The 19,687-nt window shown below is 43.5% G+C and overlaps 1 protein-coding gene across 1 annotated transcript in view; it reads left to right on the plus strand.

Annotated features, from left to right (window-relative positions):
- GSTCD (glutathione S-transferase C-terminal domain containing) overlaps positions 1 to 18,736 on the plus strand; it is a 70,739-nt gene extending 52,003 nt beyond the window's left edge. The window contains exons 5-11 of the mRNA XM_027772925.1: positions 4,256 to 4,371; positions 4,527 to 4,571; positions 6,695 to 6,823; positions 11,217 to 11,350; positions 13,585 to 13,615; positions 15,043 to 15,112; positions 18,457 to 18,736. Coding sequence (XP_027628726.1) covers positions 4,256 to 4,371; positions 4,527 to 4,571; positions 6,695 to 6,823; positions 11,217 to 11,350; positions 13,585 to 13,615; positions 15,043 to 15,112; positions 18,457 to 18,593 — 662 coding nt within the window. The 3' untranslated portion in view covers positions 18,594 to 18,736. The remainder of the gene's footprint in view (positions 1 to 4,255; positions 4,372 to 4,526; positions 4,572 to 6,694; positions 6,824 to 11,216; positions 11,351 to 13,584; positions 13,616 to 15,042; positions 15,113 to 18,456) is intronic.
- The last annotated feature ends 951 nt before the right edge of the window (positions 18,737 to 19,687 follow it).

Consider the following 19,687-nt stretch of genomic DNA (forward strand, 5'->3'; position numbering starts at 1 on the left):
CTTTTTTTCTTTTCTTTTCTTTTCTTTTCTTTTCTTTTCTTTTCTTTTCTTTTCTTTTCTTTTCTTTTCAGGTTTTTGCCATAGAGCACATGCACTTGCTGGAGAGAGACAGGGGGGAAGTGAGAAGTCACTCCCCAGGGGAGATGGCCATGCCACAGTCCCTTCTCCTCCATTCTCTTCTCAGGATCTTGGGCGTGTACACATCCTGGACCTGGTGTGAGTTTTAAGTCACCAGGTCCAGGACTTGAACCAGGGTGGACCATGTGGTAATCCAGTGCCTTAACCACCATGCTGTCTGCCGGCCCCATGCACATGTACACAGTTTTCTTTCTTTCTTTTTCTCTTTTTTCCTTTCTTTTTTTTTTCTTCTTGCATTATTTGATGCTTTGGACTGACCCCAAATGCTGACCCTTTAACGTGGTTCCTCTTTAACTTAAAAACTGCCTCCTTCACCTCCTTTTGGGCAATGCAAACAACATTAAAGTCTTCTCAATAATCAACTACCTCCTGATTTAAATTAGATGAAGAAAAGACTCCATTGCAGAAGACTCACATCACAGAACAAATTTGTACTAAAACGTGCTACTTCTGTTTTTTTTCCCATGATACCTAAATAACCATCATTTTTAGTTAAACTAAAAGTAGATTGTAATATTATGCTGGTGAATGATGTCTCAGGCACAAGGATACTAGATAAAAATAGAAAGTAAGGTTTGATTTTTAAATTAATACCATGTCCCAGAATACCACTTCTTACCTTGTGAATGTATCGAGCTCCTGCTCCTGTTTCCAGGCTCTTCACGATATCTGTACAACTGGGATGGGAGAAGGAGGGCTTGATTAGAGGCAGCTTTTCCATGAAGCATCTGGGCATTGCAGTGCCTTGTTTTTAGCTCAATCTCTGTGAATATTATGTGCAGTTTAATAGTCTCTCTCCTTAAACATGACCCTGCAAAGTGTCTCTTTGCCTTATGCCTTCATTTCAGCCTGGGTCTTTTACTAGGCAGAGATGCAGTCTTAACAAGAGAAAATGATCTTCATTAACCTTTGCTTTTGAAACAGACTTAAGGAACTAGGTAACTAAGTTCCTAATAGAAATGTGGTATAGAAGGATCAGCAGATGGAGTAATGATTACACCGCTGGACTCCCACATGCTGACCAGTTTGAGTCCCAGACCTGGTGGCTTAAAACTCACACTGGGTGTGTGTGCACGCATGTCCAAGATTCCAGGAGGAGAATGGAGAAAGAATTGCAGCATGGCCATCCTCCCCCAACCCCCCATCCTCCCCGGGAAGGGGGTGATTTCTCGCTTTCTGTCTCTTTGACTCTCTTTGATGAGCACACATACCCTATAGCAAAAATCTCTCTTAAAAAAAAAAAAAGAAATGTGATATAGAACTTGTTGTTATATATTCCATTTAATACGTTTTATTTTCCTATCTCCTTGTGCTTAAGAAAAGGATAATTCCTTTTGACTTGCACTTATGAAAATCCTTCGGCTGGGAATTGTTAAGAAATTCACAAACAGCTAGCACACCTGTAATCCCAGTCACTCAGAGTGTTAAGACAGGAAGATTGTGAGTTCGAGGTTCAGTGATGTCTCAGGCACAAGGATACTAGATAAAAATAGAAAGTAAGATTTGATTTTCAATACCATGTCTCAGAATACCACTTCTTACCTTGTGAATGTTTCGAGCTCCTGCTCCTGTTTCCAGGCTCTTCACGGTATCTGTACAACTGGGATGGGCAAATAATGGAACTCTGTCTCTCAAAGAAAAAAAGAAAAAGAAAGAAATCCGCCAACAACCAACAGCACGCAGAATGCTCGTGCTTGCTCCTCACCTCATGGTGGCTCCATTTAATCACTGCTTTTGTGCTTCTAGTCCTCCAAAGAGCCTCAAAGGACTTTTCTTGTTTGCCCTCTCACTCTCTTTCCTTTCTCCCCATTATCCTTACTCTTCCCTCCAAATCAAAACTACATCGCCATAAAAGAGACAGGGGTTGGTGAAATTGGTGAAGGGAAGTTTGGGTACGTGGATAGAACTGCAGTACATGGAGGGTATGGAGGCGTTCACTGCACTCCGTGCCAGATGTTTAGAATGGTCTTAAAGTCATTTAGGAGGAGTTACCCATGACATGAGGATGACAGGGTCTTGCATTTATTCTGTGTTTAAAATTTCACAATTATATTAGAGAAAAATGAAGATCATTCTTTTAAAAGCTACATGGAACTGTCTTTACAGATGAAGTCATTAACTATTAACTTAAATGTACTTCATGTTTGAAAGTCACATTAGACCACACTATGTAATTAAAAATGTGCTGACAACAGGTTGGTCTACATAGTGGTTAAGACGCTGCACAAAGGATGCTGGATCCCACATGGCCAAACAGGGTTCAATCCTCAGCTCCAGTGGCTTGAAAAGCATGAAGGTGTCCGTGTACCAAACATCCTGGCAGGATGAAGAATTGGAGGGAGAATGGTCATGGTGTGGTCATGTCCTATTGGGAGGTTCTCTCCTCTCTCTCTCTTTTTCTACTTCTCTCCCTCCCTCCCTTTTGTGTATGCACACTTGCCTTCTGTATTAAAAAAAAAAAAAATGAATCAGCAGATAGCATAATGGTTTAATCACTGGACTCTCATGTAGTTGGCTGCAGTTCGAGTCTTGGACCAGTGGCTTAAACTCACACCAGACGTGTGTGCATGCGTGCCTGAGATCCCAAGAAGAGAATGGAGAAGTGATTGCAGCATGGCCATCCCCTCGGGTGGGGGAGGGGCGATTTCTCGCTTTCTGTCTCTTTGTCTTTCTATGTCGTTCAGCAAGTGCATGCACCCTATAGCAAAAATCTCTCTTTAAAAAAAAAAAGTGCTCCAAGATTCAGCCCTATGATGATGACCACGTCATTACTGCAGGGAATGTCGTGTGCATTACGGTGTGTGTGCGTAGTCAGCGGGACACTGTGCAGCCCCTAAAATACGTAGTATAGTAACAGAGACCTGCCGTGGAAGGGTTTATATACAATGCTTTTTATGCCAGTGAAAGAATTAAGGACTCATAGATATGACTAGAAGGATTTATATATAAGAATGTTACCTCTGAATTAGGATACCATACATTTCTTATGTAGATTTTTATGCACTTTTTCAAGTATTTCCTAAAGTAAAATTTTCCTAATGCTTTTTATTTAACTTAGGTTTAACGTAAGAAAGAATGAAAACAGAAAAGAAGACAGGAAAAATAATCTTATTTTTTTGTGAAAATGGAGCAAGAAAACCTTGTTATCTCTAAATAATTTTTGATCAAACCAAAAAGATTATCTGAGTCTTTCCCTTTTATCTGTATCACCGAAATCTGCTCTCTTGCATTTTCTTAATCTTGCTCTTCTAAAGAGTGTGCTTGAAATATGTAAAAACAAATAATTTCATTCATTCTTCTGAAGTTATTTTTGTGGACTTGACTAGAGGCTCTTGAAAGGAAAGTTAAGATGTTTTGGTGCCGTAGGGCCCACAGCATTCCTGCTTGGAAATGCCATTCTCTAATCTCTAATTGCATTACATTTCTGTGTCTGACTCCAACAGAACGGGAACTTCAAACAGAGAAGGAAAACCCAATTCCTCTCTAAGTACAAGGGCCACTGCTACAGTAGGCTGTCGGGAGAGTCATGACTTTTCTGCTGTGTTTTTCTATGCAAAACGCATCATGACTTTCCAGTATTCTATTTCAGACAGCATGACACCTGTCTTCAAGGTTTTCAAGTACCCCTCATGGAAGGATTAGGAGTTTGGGGATGTGCCAGTTAAACGATGAAAATATTTTAATTGGTTATAGATTTGTGTATAAAGGGATTTAAGCAATGCATTGGGATTAGGCAACCTTTACAGTGTCTCAGAGATAGACAGAGGAAGGCGGTTCCTATGACTTTTTCCACCTCACCAGCATTACTGGACACTTTGCTAGTGACACCCAATGCAATGTCTCACGTGTTGTTTACGCTTTGCAGGAGGCATTTTTTTCAAAGATTTTCTTTGGGTAGGAATGAAAGTCAAATTAGCAAAAATAGATTCTTCGGCGTTCCAGTCCTCTAGACCTCTCCAAGTCAGTTACCCGGAGTTCGTAGCTCGTTCCTGAATATGCATGTGTGCCTACGCATGCATGCGCTTCCCCCCCACCCCCCGCATGCTGGCCGTGTGTTCTAAGTGTGTCTAGATCCCTCACACTGCATCCTGTTTCCTTTCTCTCTTGTCTTCCCCAGGTAAAATGTCCAGTGACCGAGCTTTGAGGAAGCAGCAGCAGTTAAACAACCTCGCTTACGTGGTGACCGGTCAGGCCAGACCTGGAGACAGGATTGTGGATTTCTGCAGCGGTGGGGTAGCGTGTCCCTCCTTGTACCCTTCGTGGCCTCTCTGAGACAGTGTGACTGCGCATCACGTGAAGGGCATGCTGTTACATGGGGAGGTAGTCGTCGCAGAATGAGTGAGGCTGCTGGAACCACAGTTAATCTGTTCTTTTGCTGGCTTTTTCAGGGCCACGTTGGAATTGTCCTTGCTCACATGTTACCATCATGCCAGGTAAATTCTGAGTAATAGATAAAGGAAGCATTTCAGCTAAACACCGCTCAGCCAGCCAAGGCCAGCTTACCCCTGCCTTTGGAGTTTGTAATCACTCGTACACGTCAAGTGTGCCACGCAGGCATTTTCTCTTTCCTTTAAAGTAAACTTCCAAGATTCAGAATCTAAAGAAAAGGTAGTAAAGTAGGATCATAATACAGGTATTGTTTTTTTTTTTTAAGGTTGATCTGTTTAACTAATTTTTTATATAGGTAGCTATTGTATTGTTAAATAAAATAATTATGATTAAGCTAATTTAATTTTGAACATAATTTTAGCGATAAATATTGGCTTCTGAAACTCACTGAGCATGTTCTTTGGTATCCTGATTTTGATCCATTGCATCAAAATTGTAACAATAACTTTTTTTATAAAGGTTTTTGCCATAGGGCACATGTGCTCAATAGAGAGAGACAGAGACAAAAAGAAGGAAAGTGAGAAAGGAGCCCCCAGTGGGAGATGGCCATGCCACAGTCCCTTCTCCTCTATTCTCCTGGGATTTTGGACATGCATGCACACGTGCCTGGCATGATTCTCAAGCTGCCAGATCTGGAACTCAAACTGCAGTCAGCCATGTTGGAATCTGGCACCTTAACTAGCACGCCACCTAATGGTCCCACAATAACTTTTTTTTAAGAGAATTTTTGCTATAGGATGCATGTGCTTGCCGGAGAGACAGAAAGCAAGAAATCAGCCTCCAATGGGGATGACCACACCGCAATCCCTTTTCCTCCATTCTCCTCTCAGGATCTTGGGCATGCATGCACACATGCCCAGCATGAGTTTCAAACCACCAGGTCTGGGACTCAAACCGTGGTCAACTACATGGAGGTCCAGTGACATAACCATTATGCAATCTGCTGGTCTAACAATAACATTTTTTAAAGAAGGAAAAAATAAAGCCCCCAAATTACCATACAGATCCATCAAATGCTTTTCTTTCTTTGATCTCAATAAGTCATTGCCCATACTATGAATGTTTATTGTTGCAGATGCTAAAAATCCAAATATAAATGTAGGCCCCTGCTTTCACTCAGTATTGTATCCTAACTGTTTTCCCTGTTGCTAGTAGTTGTACATATCATTACATTTTAGTGACTGTGTGTGCTTTTACATGATGGGCCATAGTCTGTCCAATCTTCACCACAGTTTGTCAGAGTTTATGCTGTGTTTTAGTCTTCCGGGATCCTAGGAGAAGAGGCAGGTGTCTGCTTTATTATTAAGAAAAACAGTCATTTCAAGCTCGAGGAAGAGGCAGAGGGCTTATGGACGAGAATCCTGGGAAAGCAGAGTCCACACCACCCCCTCTAATAGTTCTGCAAGCCTAGATAACTCAAAACTGGAAAAGGGACATCTAGGCGAGATAGAAGCCTGGGAAGTCTTCGTCTCCAGGTGTACTCTTGGCAGGTCTTTGATTTAAAGGGACCCAGGGTCTGGGCATAAGGACAGAATGTGGACTAGGACCGACAGTGACAGAAGGCCCTGCCCATGCTTCTCCACCCAGTCCATGCCCCCTGCCTGGAGTTGGGTCAGGTACAGGCCTGCCTTCAGCCTCACCTCCACCCATCCCTGCTGGGCACTGCCCGGGAGTGAGCCTCCTTCTGTCATACACTATGACCGGCCTCCTGCTGGCCTCCTCAGCCTCATCTCTACCCTCACACCCTGGCCCCATCCCCACCACCACCGTCACTGGCCCCTTACCCTGGTTTCCTCGTCCTTCAAATACACGGGACTCACTGTCCCCTTGGTGTCCGTCCATGTTTCCCTCTGCTGAGCCACTCTTCGTTCCCCCGACCACGTGTCTGGTTTCCGGACCTCGTCAATCAGTGACTTCTCGGAGACCTTCCTCGGGCGGGGCGTCTGAGGGCGGTCACCGTGCAGCGCGCCCCCATCAGCGCTCACTGCACTCTGGGTACGGTGGGTTTCGCCGACTCCTGGTTGTTCCAGACTCCGGGCACACCTCTGCACCAGACTGTTAACAGAAAACATTCTGCGTGATTAAAGCTAAGAACTATCGCAAGAACGCTTCACCCATGTCCTAAGTATGTGTCTGAATATACTTTTATCTCTGGGGCGAAATCTAGGTTATATTAATAGAAAACAAGGAACTATCATTAATTCGTGCTAAGAAGAGAAGTGACGAACTCGGCTTAAGCAACATTTGGTTCATTCAGGCAAATATGGAGTATTTCACAGGGACGTTTAATATTGGGGTAAGTGAGCGTTTTCATTGTTTTTAGTTAAGAGAAAATTACGTGCCTTAAAGAATCTAATTTTATATGTTGCTAAACAAAAAAATCCGTAACTTGCTGTATTCATACTAAACTTTCCATACTTAAAGTGCCTAGGAAGTGTAACCTGTCCCTTTCATTTTAGCCATAGCACTTCATTGTTAGATTATGGGTAGCATCTGTTCCTCCACCAGACTAGAACTTTCTCTAATTTATTGTGTAAGTGGGAGAGACAAAGGCAGAGAGGCAGGGAGAGAGGAAGGCAGAGAGACACTCCAACAGTCTCGGTGCCATGGTGGACCCCAACCTCCACCTGCCTGGGTGGCAGGCGTGCATGCCCAGTGCACCCCCAGACATCCCAGGGGCCGACTCAGAACCTGCCTGCGGGGTCACCCTCATGAAATGTCACATTTTCCTGTCACACCACCGTCTAGCCCCCAGAACTTTTACTCTCCTTGCTATTTATAATAACCCACAGTGACTAGAATAATGCTTAGATTTAAAAATGATTAACTGAAAAATTAATGGAATCTAATGAAGGTGATTCCTTTGCTTTATACTGCATTTTAATGGCACTGGAAGAAAAGAAAAAAGTTCGTTAGTAACCTCTAAATGCTAGCGTTGTCTTTAGATACTGTATTTTTTAGTTGAGATATGATATCTACATTTATTTTTGGTTTCCAACATATTGGTTATATTTATAAACCTTTAGATAAAGGTGTTATTATTTGAAATTACTCAAAAGATCTGAGATGTCAGCTCACATAAACCCAATATTCTATGTTCTCTTGGGGAATTGGGATTTCATTAAGGTGTATTTCTGTTATTTATTGTATTTGTTTTAAATATATTTTTCTGATTTTGATGAGAATACATTCTCAACATAAAAAGAATAATAAGAAATTGCATGTGTGTCTACTCAGGAATATATTTATATCTTTACGCGCACACGCTGATGTGTCCTTACACGTCTGTTAACCTCATTGAAACCACTTTAGATCCTGCTTTACCTGAAATTGTCATAAATCTTTTCCCTACTTATTAATCATGTTTCTGTCATTTCTTATGACTATAATGTTATTATTGCTATGATAGATACTTTATGCATCATTTAAGAATTTTTATACATTGGGAAAATCACTTCCTAGGAAGATTTTATTAGTATCATTCTTAGCTGTATGTGTTCACACAAGCATGGGCTTGTCCCGAGGGAACTTTTCTTTCTTTTCTCTTTTTATGTTATTTATTTATATATAATTTCTATAGGGCATGTGTGCCCACCAGAGTGAGACAAAGAGACAGAGATAGAGAGGGGAGGAAGCACCCTTCAATGAGGTGTGACTCAGTCCCTTCTCTGTTTCTCCATCCTGACTAGATTTTGGACACAGACACACACACCCAGCATATTTTTCAAGCCTGTGGGGAGAGTATTTGAACTACAGTTGGCTGTGTGGGATCTGACACCCTTAACTATGAGTCTATGGGGCCTGGCCCTCGATGGAACTTGCATCCAATTTCAGAGCCCAGACCTTCTGTAGTTGTTCCGCATTTCATCCAATGTGGTTTATTTGTTAATATTGACTTCTGCCCATTTGGGGGCGTGCTGCTGTTTCTTTTTTCTAACCTGTGAGATTAGCCCGGTGTCATTTACTGAAAAGTCCATTCTTTTTCCTCTCATTTCAAATGCCTTTATTGGATGCCACGTTTACGTATTTAAGTGGTTCCGTTGACCTGTACCTGCATGATTTGCCTGGTATTTCTGACAAGCATTCGATGGCAGTGGAAGTCAGAAACATGCAATGTGCAAGACTTTTAGACCCCAATCCATTGTGTGTGTAGTTCCTTGATTTAGTTTTTTGTTTAAATGAGAAAAAACACACTTTTGCATGTAGCAAAAGGAATGTGAACCTTAACAGAGACTCGCAGAAGTACATTGTGTAGGACCAGGTGGCAGCGTCACAGTACGGCAGCTGGGCCTGGGTGAGAAAGGTCCCGGGTTCACGTTCGGGGCCACCCTGAGCACACTGCACAGGTGAGCGCACACCCCTAGTCCAGTAGCTGAGACTGGGGCTCAGTCACAGTGTGAAGACCCTGCTGCGGGTACCTGTCTTTCTCTCTCTTCTGAAATAAATAAACTTTAAAAAATTTATCAAGTCCTCTAAGCTTCAGTTTCATCTTAGGAAAAAAGTAAATTATTTCAGCTTTTCTTCCTTCAGAGCCTCAGGGTTTGAAGAGAAGCCTGATGTAATTAGTGCATGAGGTCAGGCTCCTGGATCAGGAAACTGCCCCTTGGTAGCTACTTTGTTGAGGGCAAGTTCTTAATTTCCCCAAGCCTTTGTTTTCTCACTTTTTGTTGTTGTTGTTGTTGTTGTTGTTGTTGTTGCTATAGAGCGTGCACGCTCACCAGAAAGACAGAGAGAGACATAGAGACAGAAAGTGAGAAATCACCCCCCGGGGGATGGCCACGTTGCAATCTCTTCTTCTCCATCCTCCTCTCGGCATGATCGCACACACGCCCGGCCTTAGTTTAAGCCATCGGGTCCGGGACTTGAACTGCAGTTGACTGCATGGGAGTCCAGTGACATAGCCATTACGCCAACTGCTTGTCTCTGTTTTCTCACTTTTAAAAAAAATTTCCAGAGCACTTGTACTCACTAGACACAAAGAGAGAAAGCACCCCCCAACGGGGTGTATTTAGACGCAGTCCTTATGCCTCCAGTTCTCCATCCCCTCAGGATGTGGGGCATGTGCACACACGTGCCTGGCATGTCTTTCAAGCCACTGGAGGTAGAATTCACATCAATGCCAGCCATGTGGGATCCGGCTCCCTATGCACCATGGGTAGCCACAGTGCTGGGGGCTGGCCTTGGTTTCCTCATTCCTACAGTGGTGGTGATAAACATTCCAGAGTTGTGCCTACAGAGAGAGCTGGGTATCTCTGCCCAGCATGGCACCAGCTCACAAAAGGCACTCTCCGTGTCTGTCCTCTTCCCCCTCCCCCCAGGGGAGAATGCACCTGAAATTCTTACTGTGAGATATTTCCTAACTCCTTACGGAAATAAGGATTAGCCTGATTTTTACTCTGCAAAGCTGACTAAAGGGGCAGAGACCAATATTCTTTATTTACTATCACTCTGAGGTTCTTCTGCCTTCCCTGGGTGGCCGCCTTCCTACGCCCTGTCTGCAGAGTGACGCAGGGAGGTTTGGCTGATAGCAGCCATGGATGGGGTTGACTTCAGGTGGAATTCATAAGGGTTGAGAGCAGATATTTTCTTTGCTCTTCCCAATAAAGCATTGTCTTTAGCTGTTCAGTTCAAAAGGGGAATCTGGACTACAGTACTTTACATTCAGAATTTTCCTGAGAGCACCTCTCTACTCTGAGGTTGATGAGACCCGTTCCTAGGAGAGAAAATTAGAACCCCAAACAGTTTGTCTCCATCTTAACATTTTTTTTTCTGGCAAAATATGTTAATTCATGTTTCAGGATTCCCTTATCTGGTTTTCCTCCATAGGGTCCTATTTTGCTTTATTTAGTGTAATTATTTTAGTACCTGGCTACTTTAGATTATAAGAAATGTAGATACATTTAAAGAATGTATTTTTAAAACATTTAAAAAATCATTTTAGAGTTATTTTTTCTTTTCATGAATTATTAAAAACCTCATTTTAATTTGTAATTTTATTCCTTTTTAAATAAGCCCACTGAAAGCAGTTCATACAATTCATTGTTTAATGCTAAGGATTGTTATTATGTGAAAACACATCGAAAGAAGCTATATAAATACACTTGATTGTTTTTTTAATATGACATTGATTAGATTACATGGCATTTAAGAAGCATTTCAAGCATGTTTTTATTTAAGTTTTGTAATAGCATTATAAGATGTCAGCATTGCTAACTATATATTCAAAGATACTGCGGCCCAAAGAAGTTCAATTTTAGGTGACCCAAAATCACACAGTCAACCAGAGTTCTAAACTAGAAATTCTGATTGAGATCTAGTGTTCTTCCACAAAGATACAACTGAGTTAAATTCATAATCAGCAAGAGCACACATTCCGACATGCACATATATTAAATTTTCCATGTCTAAGTTTGTGTTGAATTTTCCATAGACTCTTAAGCTTCATTTGCAGTGCTCTATTTGTAGTCTTTCAACCTTGCTTAATTTTCTTAATTAATAAGAATAGCTAAGTAGTCCATTGGTATGTCCCAATGAGAACGATCTGAACTCATAAAATAGTATTCCCATAACTTGACAACTCTGAATGATCAGCCACAAAAATACTAAAAAAAAAAAAAAAAGGAAAGGAAAGGTACAAAAGTTGTCCAGTTAAGAAGGAATCCAGTCTAAGGTCTGGCTTTATCTTGCAGGTGGCACTGCACGCTTGTGGAGTAGCTACAGACATGGTGATTGAGCACTGCGTCAACACACGGGCTTCCTTCGTCACGTGCCCTTGCTGTTACGGCTTCATTCAGAACACCTCAAAGTTTAATTTTCCAAAAAGGTGAGAATTAATGTTCTACTAAGACCAACATGGGGATAAGCCAATGCACAAAACTTGTTTGATAGAAAGTTGAGACCAATGTGGGGTTAAGCCAGTGCACAAAACTTGTCTGATAGAAAGTTGCAAGGAGATTTTAGTTTTGAGCTGATTTTCTCTTTCCATAATGGCAAGTAATATTTATAAATTGTATAAAGAAAAGAGGGTCTCTTCTCTGTCCATGATTCTTTTTCTCCTGGATCGAGCTCTTGCTGAAATATAGAAGCAGGTCTGTGTAAGAGTCAATCAGCTGAAAGGGTGTCGGCATCCACACTTCTCCATGTACTTCTGAATGGCACTGTAACTTATCTACATGAGGTGCTAGAGTATTAAGTGTTTAGGGCCTAGAAATCCCCTGCCTCGGTACAAATACTTGTCAGTTGTTTTATCTCAGGCCATGTACTTAAACTCTGTTTGCTTACGTTTTCTCATCTATAAAATGATGGTTATAATAGTAACTTCCTCAAGACTTTGTGAGAATTCAAGCATATACAGAAAGCATTGGAAGGGGGACCAGCAGTTGGTGTAATGGCTGTGTCGCTGAACTCCCACGTAGTCAACTACTGTTAGAGTCCCTGACCCAGTGGCTTACACTGACACCGGGTGTATGTGTGTGAATGCCCAGGATCCTGAGAGGAGAATGGAGAAGGGATTGCGACATGGTTATACCCCCTGGGACGTGATTTCTCACTTTCTGTCTCTCTGTCTCCCTCTGTCTCCTGGCGAGCTCATGCGCTCTATGGCAAAAACCTCTCCAAAAAAGCAAGCAAGCATTGGAAGCTGTGTAGAGGCCAGTGAACGTGGCCCGCTGCTGGTGACAGTGGCTGCAGTCCTCTTACCTACCGCTCCCAGGTGTTGGTCAGTCTGCAAGCTCGGCAGCCATTTCCACAGTCCTCCTTACCCTACACGGAGAGGCGGTAGCGCATCTACTTGAGGGCCACCTTCTCGATATTTCTGACAGCTTTACTCTGCCCCAGTTATTGAGAATCACGACAATCATTTTAATTATGGAATTAATTACATACATAGCTTTGAAAAGTCTATCCTATAATATGTCACAAAGGACTTCTTGGTCAGTTGAATTACTAGTTTTAGAAATCCTTAGAAAGTTTCTAGTGAAATTGATATATTAAGACTTCTATATAAGTAATTTACAGTAAAAAAAGATAGCCTTCTTTGCCTTTCATTTTGTTCTTTACCACAATTTGCAGCTAGAGGTGAGAAAAGGAGCTATTATTAAAAGGTAAAATATAAAATATCATGTGAGGCTTATCAGTAGTTTAAGTTGATTTTATCCTGCATCTATACTGACAAAATATTATTTTTGTAACTCACCGAGAAATTTTTAAGTCCAGTACTATAAAAATCCTTAAGAATGCTAATTTCACTTGTTCAACCTATTGCATTTTTTAAAGCATTATTTTATTTAACTTTATTTATGTATTTATATATTTATTTATTTTCATTTGACCAGAGAGAGACAGAGTGAGAGAGGGAAAATGAGAAAACAAGCCGCCAGGTCAGAGACTTGAACCGCACCCAGCCATGTGTGAGTCCAGCGCCCTTAACTACCATGCCACCTGCCAGCCATATCAACCTATAGTCTTAATCGATTTTGTTAACTGACTGAGGGCACGTGTGTTCTCCAGAGCAGGGGGAGGGGGAAAGCTCCCCCAGCGGGGCATGGTCGTACAGCACTCCTTTTCTCTGCACTTCTCTGTCCCATCAGGTTTGGGGCATGTACACACACACGCCCAGCATGTTTTCCAACCACCGGGGCCAGGATTAGAGCCGTGGCCAGCTCTGTGGTGTCCGGCTCCCAGTACACAGCACTTGACCACTGGGCTATGGGCCGGCCCAGTCCTCACGAATTTTAGAAGCCTCAGTTCAGTGTTAGTGTTTTCACACTTTGGTAGATTAACTGAGTTTTCCTGCCTTGTGTTTGGAACTGATGTCTTCAGAAAGTCCTCTTCTTTCTCTTTGCGTAAGGCCTGTCTTAGTCACCAGATCTGCAGAGCTGGGGGTTATAAACAGCTTATCGTTTCTATCCTGTGTGGAAATAAGCACTGGTTTCACTTTGGGACAGCATTCTGTACACTTCAGGTGTAATACATATTTTTATTGATAATTTAATTTCAAGAGTATTTAATATTTGGTATTTAGAATGATGACTAATTCCTTTTTATTTCCTATTTCAGTGAACAATTCAAGAAAACCTTATCATACAAGGTAACCTTTAAGAGAGAAAGCTATCTTCTCAATACACTTTTTCTTTATTTTTTTCTCTCAAGTTTTTAATGCTATTTATAATCTCTAGTTAATTTGAATTGAACATCTAGTATGACTTTTTTTTTTTCCTCAAATCTAGAAAGTCTTCAAATGGTTGACAGGGTTTAAAAAGGGTCTGAGATTCTTCCCTATTCACAGGTGAACAATGCAGTTGTCACAGTGGGTGCTGGCCAGAGGTCAGAGACCCCCGGGTAAGGGGCAAAGACAGAGGCCAGAGTGCCGTCACTGTCACCGGCTTCCCACAGGCCCCAGGAGGTGGGCCATGCACCCGTCCTCTGCTCCAGAGGAGACTCTCTAGGTTTTCCAAGGCTGTTCACTTTTTCTTGCCTATTCTGAATTCTTTTCCTGTCCTTTTGTCGATGCCAATCAGTTTGTGGGGATTAATAAGTTATTTAGTTCAAACCATTTTATTAGTTTCCTAGTCACTGCCATACATTTTATACTAAGCATTAAACTGTTTTTTAAAACATAAAAGTTGAGACAAAGATATTCCTTTAAAAAGAATCAGAACTTGCACAATCACTTCAGTCACCTCGTTTACAGAAGCACAGGCTTCCAACGTCACATGCAGAATACCACGGGAACAAGTGATGCGTCCGAGTTGGGGTCGCTCACTCGTGAAACCACAGCTGTTCTGCACAAGCAGTGTCAGGAGCAGAGCCTTCATCTCCGTCTTTGGCCTGCCTGATCACACAGCTTTGGCCACTTGCAGGTTTAAGGGCACAGTGCACTCGGTGCCTTTGACCCTTGAAAGTCGTCTGTTCTTCATAGTACAGTCTTTCCTAAAATTGATAAAAGGAGCGGTAGTCCCCCGCTCATTGCCCTGGGTCTTCTCTCTGGTTTGTGTTAAAGCAGAAAGAGAGACACTCACAGCCTTGAGGGGTAAAAGGGGAGTGAGAGAGCCAAACTCAGCTCCTCTCCCCGAGAGGGACCGAGGGGAAGAGCCTGGGAGAAGCAGGAAGCAGCCAGTGCTCTGCGGGCGCCCAGAGGCCAGCCACACTACAGAGAGCAGACGTTATTCCTTTCCCTCTGGAGTAGAGAAAGCACAGTGAATTTCAAATCTCGTAGTTTAACAAATTGTAGTCACCACATGTAACCCATGTTGTCATATTTTGGCTAAAAGCAGCCAGTCAAACTGGCCCTGAAGATTTCCTGTGCATCTGCTCTTAAGAACTACGTCTGAAGAGCAGTAACCTTGGAAGAAATTACTGAGTATCATTTTTCTGAAGCTTCACTCCTTTTTCCAAGTACTACTTGTGTAATTAAGCAGTATTGAACACCAGAAAAAAGAGGTAGTTGTTTTGTTTTGTTTTACAGCTTTGAAGCAAGAGATGGAAATAAACCCACTTCTCTTGCCTTTTCTTTAGGAACACATGATTCTGTGCAGATTTGCAGATCAGACAGGTGTCCAGCTTCCACCCCAGCGAAGGCTCATAGGTACGTGTTTTCACAGAGCAGCTGCCTAGTAGATTATGCCAAATGCCTGGGAGTGAACGGACTGAGTCTAGATGGGGAAAGCGCATCTGTGTATCCACAAGAAACTCGAGTTCTCCTCACTAGGAAACGTATTGAAGGGGCCTTTGTAACTGTACTAACATTTTATTCTATTTTGGTTAACGTTAATACTTTACTATTTTCTATGTTTTTCTTTTCTTTTTTTTATTTTTTAAAGGAAGAGCCAAAGACAGAGAAAAGGGGTTCAGGGAAGTAGAAGCAAAGGTTAGAATCATTTAAGGAATGATTGATTTTTTTTTTTTTTTTGGAGAGGTTTTTACTATAGGGTGCGTGCACTTGCCAGAAAGACAGAGAGATAGAAAGCGAGAAATCACCCCCCAGGGGGAATGGCCACGCCACAATCCCTTCTCCTCCATTCTCCTCTTGGGATCTTGGGCATGCACGCACCCGCGCCCAGTGTGAGTTTAAACCGCCGGGTCCAGGGCTCGAACCCCTGTCAACTATGTGGGAGTCCAGCAACATAGCCATTACGCTAACTGCTGGTCCCTAATATTTTCTATGTTTATAAATCGAATGCAACCCCCCCATTAAATCTCTTCCCCTCCCTTTTGCCGTTCCCATCACTTAGCCACACAGAAGCACAGCTGCCGTAACTCCGCTGGACTCCCAGTTTACCCCGTTCTGGGCTGCTATCACCGAACATCAAAGCCTGGGCGGGTCCTAATGAACAAAAGCGGCTTGGCTCAGTGCTCTGGCCAGGATGTCAGGACAGAGGCCGGCATCTGGTCACAGCCTCTTACCATGTCATGACATGTCAGAAGGCATCACGTGGGCTAAAAATGAGGCCAAGAGGACCAAACTTGTCCTCCCATAAGGAACACACACTTGTGATAAGGAAGCCGTTCCCAGGGTAACAAGCCCACTCCCAACGGCCTTAATCCATTTGCTGTCCCTCAGGGCCTCCCATTAGGCCCGCCTCTCAACAGTGAAACATTGGGAATTGCTTCTAACAGGTGCTTTGGGCATAGGAACCCAACTAAAACCTCACTGATAGGTGGGATGTCCTGTACAGTGTCGATGTGAGTTTCAGGCATCGAACCCGTGGGGAAGCGGGGAGTTGACAGAGCTGAGGAGGAGCACATTAGGCCAGATCACTCGCAGGGAGCGAGAGCACCAGGTTCAAGCAACACCGTGGGCTCTGTGGGAGGGCTACACCTTGGCTTTGCGCAGGCCGTTCCAGTGTCTGTGGATGTTTTTAGGCCACTTTTCAGGCCTCAAAAGTTAGGCTCCCAACAGCTGAGCTCTGTGGTCAGGGCACTTGACAGAGAACGTGAGGCTCTTCTGCATGATGCAGAGACATAAAACCTCAACTGGATCACGCCCAGGGGACGTGAGCTGCAGTGTAAGCTGGGTGGCACTGAGGGCTGAGCATCCCACCGACAGGGAATCCTCACTTTAAACTGGGAAGTCGGTGGGCAGACACAGATGTCTTAAAGGAAGAGCAGCATGATACAGAAAAGAAGCTCAGCCGTGAGGCTTTGATGAAGAGAGGACGGTCAGCCTTAGTGGAGTTCTAGGCATCTCTTTTTATTTCTCTTCTTTTTTTAGAGAGATTTTTGCTATCGGGCACGTGCATTTGACAGAATGGCAGAGACAGAGAGACAGAAAGTGGAAAATAATCCCCCAGGGGCAATGGCCACGCCACAATCCCTTCTCCATTCTCCTCTTGGGATCTTGGGCACGCACGCACACATCTGGTCTGGGACTCAAACTGCAGCCAACCACATGGGAGTTCAGCCATAACCTTATTCCATCTGCTGTTCCCTTTTTATGTCACTTCTAACACAGACCTTCCTTAATGACATGTTCCTCTTAAGGAAAATGTACAAAATAAACATTTTAAATCTGAGCCTCATTGCCAGTTCTCATCCACTGATTCCACCTCCTACCATTTTTTCCTATTTTAATGATCTGACTTCACTTTGGCAGTTGTGTTAGGTTAGCAGTTTTCATTGTCATTCAAATAAATTATTTAAAAATGTTTAGACATTGTTATGTTTACTGAGAAAAATAGGATGAGGTTCTACAATAACCTTTTTCCAAGAAGATGATGAAGCTTCTTTATTAAATTTAGAACAATTGAAAATATAGAAGTAAACTATGGCTTGGCGTATATTCAGCCCCAAATCATTTTCCTCCAAGCTACTTTTGAAATTTGAAGCTTATGTTTGCCAAAGGGAGACTGCTTTGCTTGCCAGGCAGGTTTCCCCTTTTGTTTGCTAAAGACAGCCAAGGAAGCGGAATCCTGCTGTCTTACCGTGTGGTGCTCTGAAAATTCAGAGTATGTTACGCTCAGCATCACGTGTCCACCTGGAATGGCCCACACACCACTGAGGGTTCTCTCAGCTTGCTCTTCTTATTTCTTCCTAGTCCTAAAACATTCCCGGTGGAGGGACCAGCAGATGGCATAATCGTTACGTTGCTGGAGTCCCATATATTCAACTGTGGTTCGAGTACCAGACCTGAAGGCGTAAACTCACACTGGGCGCATGTGCTTATGTGTCCAAAGTCCTGAGAGGAGACTGGAGGAGAAGGGATTGTGGTGTGGCCAACCCATCTGAGGGGTGATTTCTAGCTTTCTGCCTCTCTGGCGAGTGTACAAGCCCTATAGCAAAAATCTCCCTCTAAAAAAAAAATTCAGGTGGAAAATGTAACATTTCTTTCAGATGGATGTTTGTTGGCATATTAGATATTTTTAAATTGATTCTTTTTTATATTACAGATAACATTTACAGGGAAAAGGTCTTTAAATGGATTTTTAAAATTTTCTTTCATGAGAGAGAGAATGAAGGAGCCAGAGCAGGGTCTCATGTTGCCATTTCCACATCCCCCAGGCCCTTCAGCCGGCCAGGATCACCAGCACATACATGAGCATTTACATGTTGACACAGCACACACGGGCTGAGCCTGGAACCGCACCCCCACCTCCCACGTGGCACCCAGCAGTGTGTGACCAGGGCTCCACTGCAGCCAGCCCGAATGGACTTTTCACCAAAGAAGGAAATAGAACCCGTAGTTCTGATTTGAAATGTTTATAAATACACTTGAAAAGATAGAGCGCTCTTTAAATTAGTAGCAGAGACAAATCTGTGAATTGTCATGTGTGTGTAACTGTCTCCTCTCCGCGTTGAAAGGCACTAAGTGGGGTTGGGGCGAACAGCATTCCGCATAGTGCTCATGGGTCTTGTCCCCTGTAGGTGCCCTTGAGCACGCTGAACCTGACCGCTAGCCGCAGGGCGTCTCATGAATCTGTCTGACTGTTCCAGGGAAGCAGTGCATGTGCCTGGTGGACCTGGACCGAGCCAGAGCTGCAGAAGAACGGGGCTACTCAGTTCAGGTGATCTCCATGGAGCCAGAGAGCTGCTCCCCCAAGAACAACATGATCGTGGGCGTCCCCGTTTAGAACGATAGAGTCGCGTGTGGTGTTTTCCCGTCCATCTCAAGGTGAAAGCCCGTGTATTCAGGGGTCTCGGCATGAGTAGGAAACGCACGAGCCATCTTGAGCCTCCTGTGCTCAGGAGGAAAGCCAGAGAGGCCCGCGGTAGAGAGGCACGCAGAGCCGCTCACAGGTATGGCTGCAGGGCTGGGGGCTTTCCTGGTGAGGCCGGCTCCCTGGGGGAGGCTCCATCGCCGGCACCTGCACGGTCACCATCGTTGGAATGACAAGCTCTTCTTCAGCTCAGCGCTTTCTGGTCTTGCCATGCGGTGTTCCAGTCCAAACCGTGCGCTTGCAGCCCTTCTTTTATAAGACTGAATCTACACTCGCCAGGGGTTATCGTTTTTTATATTTTTAACAGCTGTACTTTTTCTATAATTTAGAAACAAACGTAGTCAGGTAATTGCGGTGCGGTTGTTTTTACGCTGAGCGTAGTCGAACTCATGGCATTCGGTGTGCTCCTTTTAATATATTTCCGTAAATTACCAAGTGAGATCATCACTGGCTTCAGCATTTCATATGAAGAGGTTTTAATTGCAATAAATTTCCCATTGTAGAAATATGGAATTTGGACATAAATTCTTTCTTTTTTTGCTAGAAGGGGCAGGCAGTCACCAGAGAAGGGAGAGGGGAGAAGGCACCCCTTCCCCTACAGGGCACGGTCCCGCCACAACCCCTTTACCTCGTTGTCTCCCTTCTCTCAGGTTTTTGGGTACAGACACACATACACCTGGCATGTTTCTCCAGCTGCTGGGTCCAGGACTTGAACCACAGTCTGCCACATGGGGATCTGGCTGCTTTAACCACCAGACCACAAAGCTGGCCCTGGACATACATTCTAACCGAACAGTAAATATATAGATTGATGAACTCATTCACGTCTGTAATTATTGAAGACCCACTATTGTTCAGGCCTGGTCTAGATTGTTCTCAGGTACCAAGACGGGTCACGAGAGATACAGGGCTTTGTCCGTGGAGGTCAGTGGTCTAGACGAGAAAGCCGGAAGAGTTGGCCAAGTTCCTCGTGTCCCAGGGTCTGTGACCCCGATGTCCTGTTTTCT

The sequence above is a fragment of the Tupaia chinensis genome, unplaced genomic scaffold (assembly GCF_000334495.1).
Source record: "Tupaia chinensis unplaced genomic scaffold, TupChi_1.0 Scaffold000315_1, whole genome shotgun sequence".
Taxonomy (NCBI): Eukaryota; Metazoa; Chordata; class Mammalia; order Scandentia; family Tupaiidae; genus Tupaia; species Tupaia belangeri.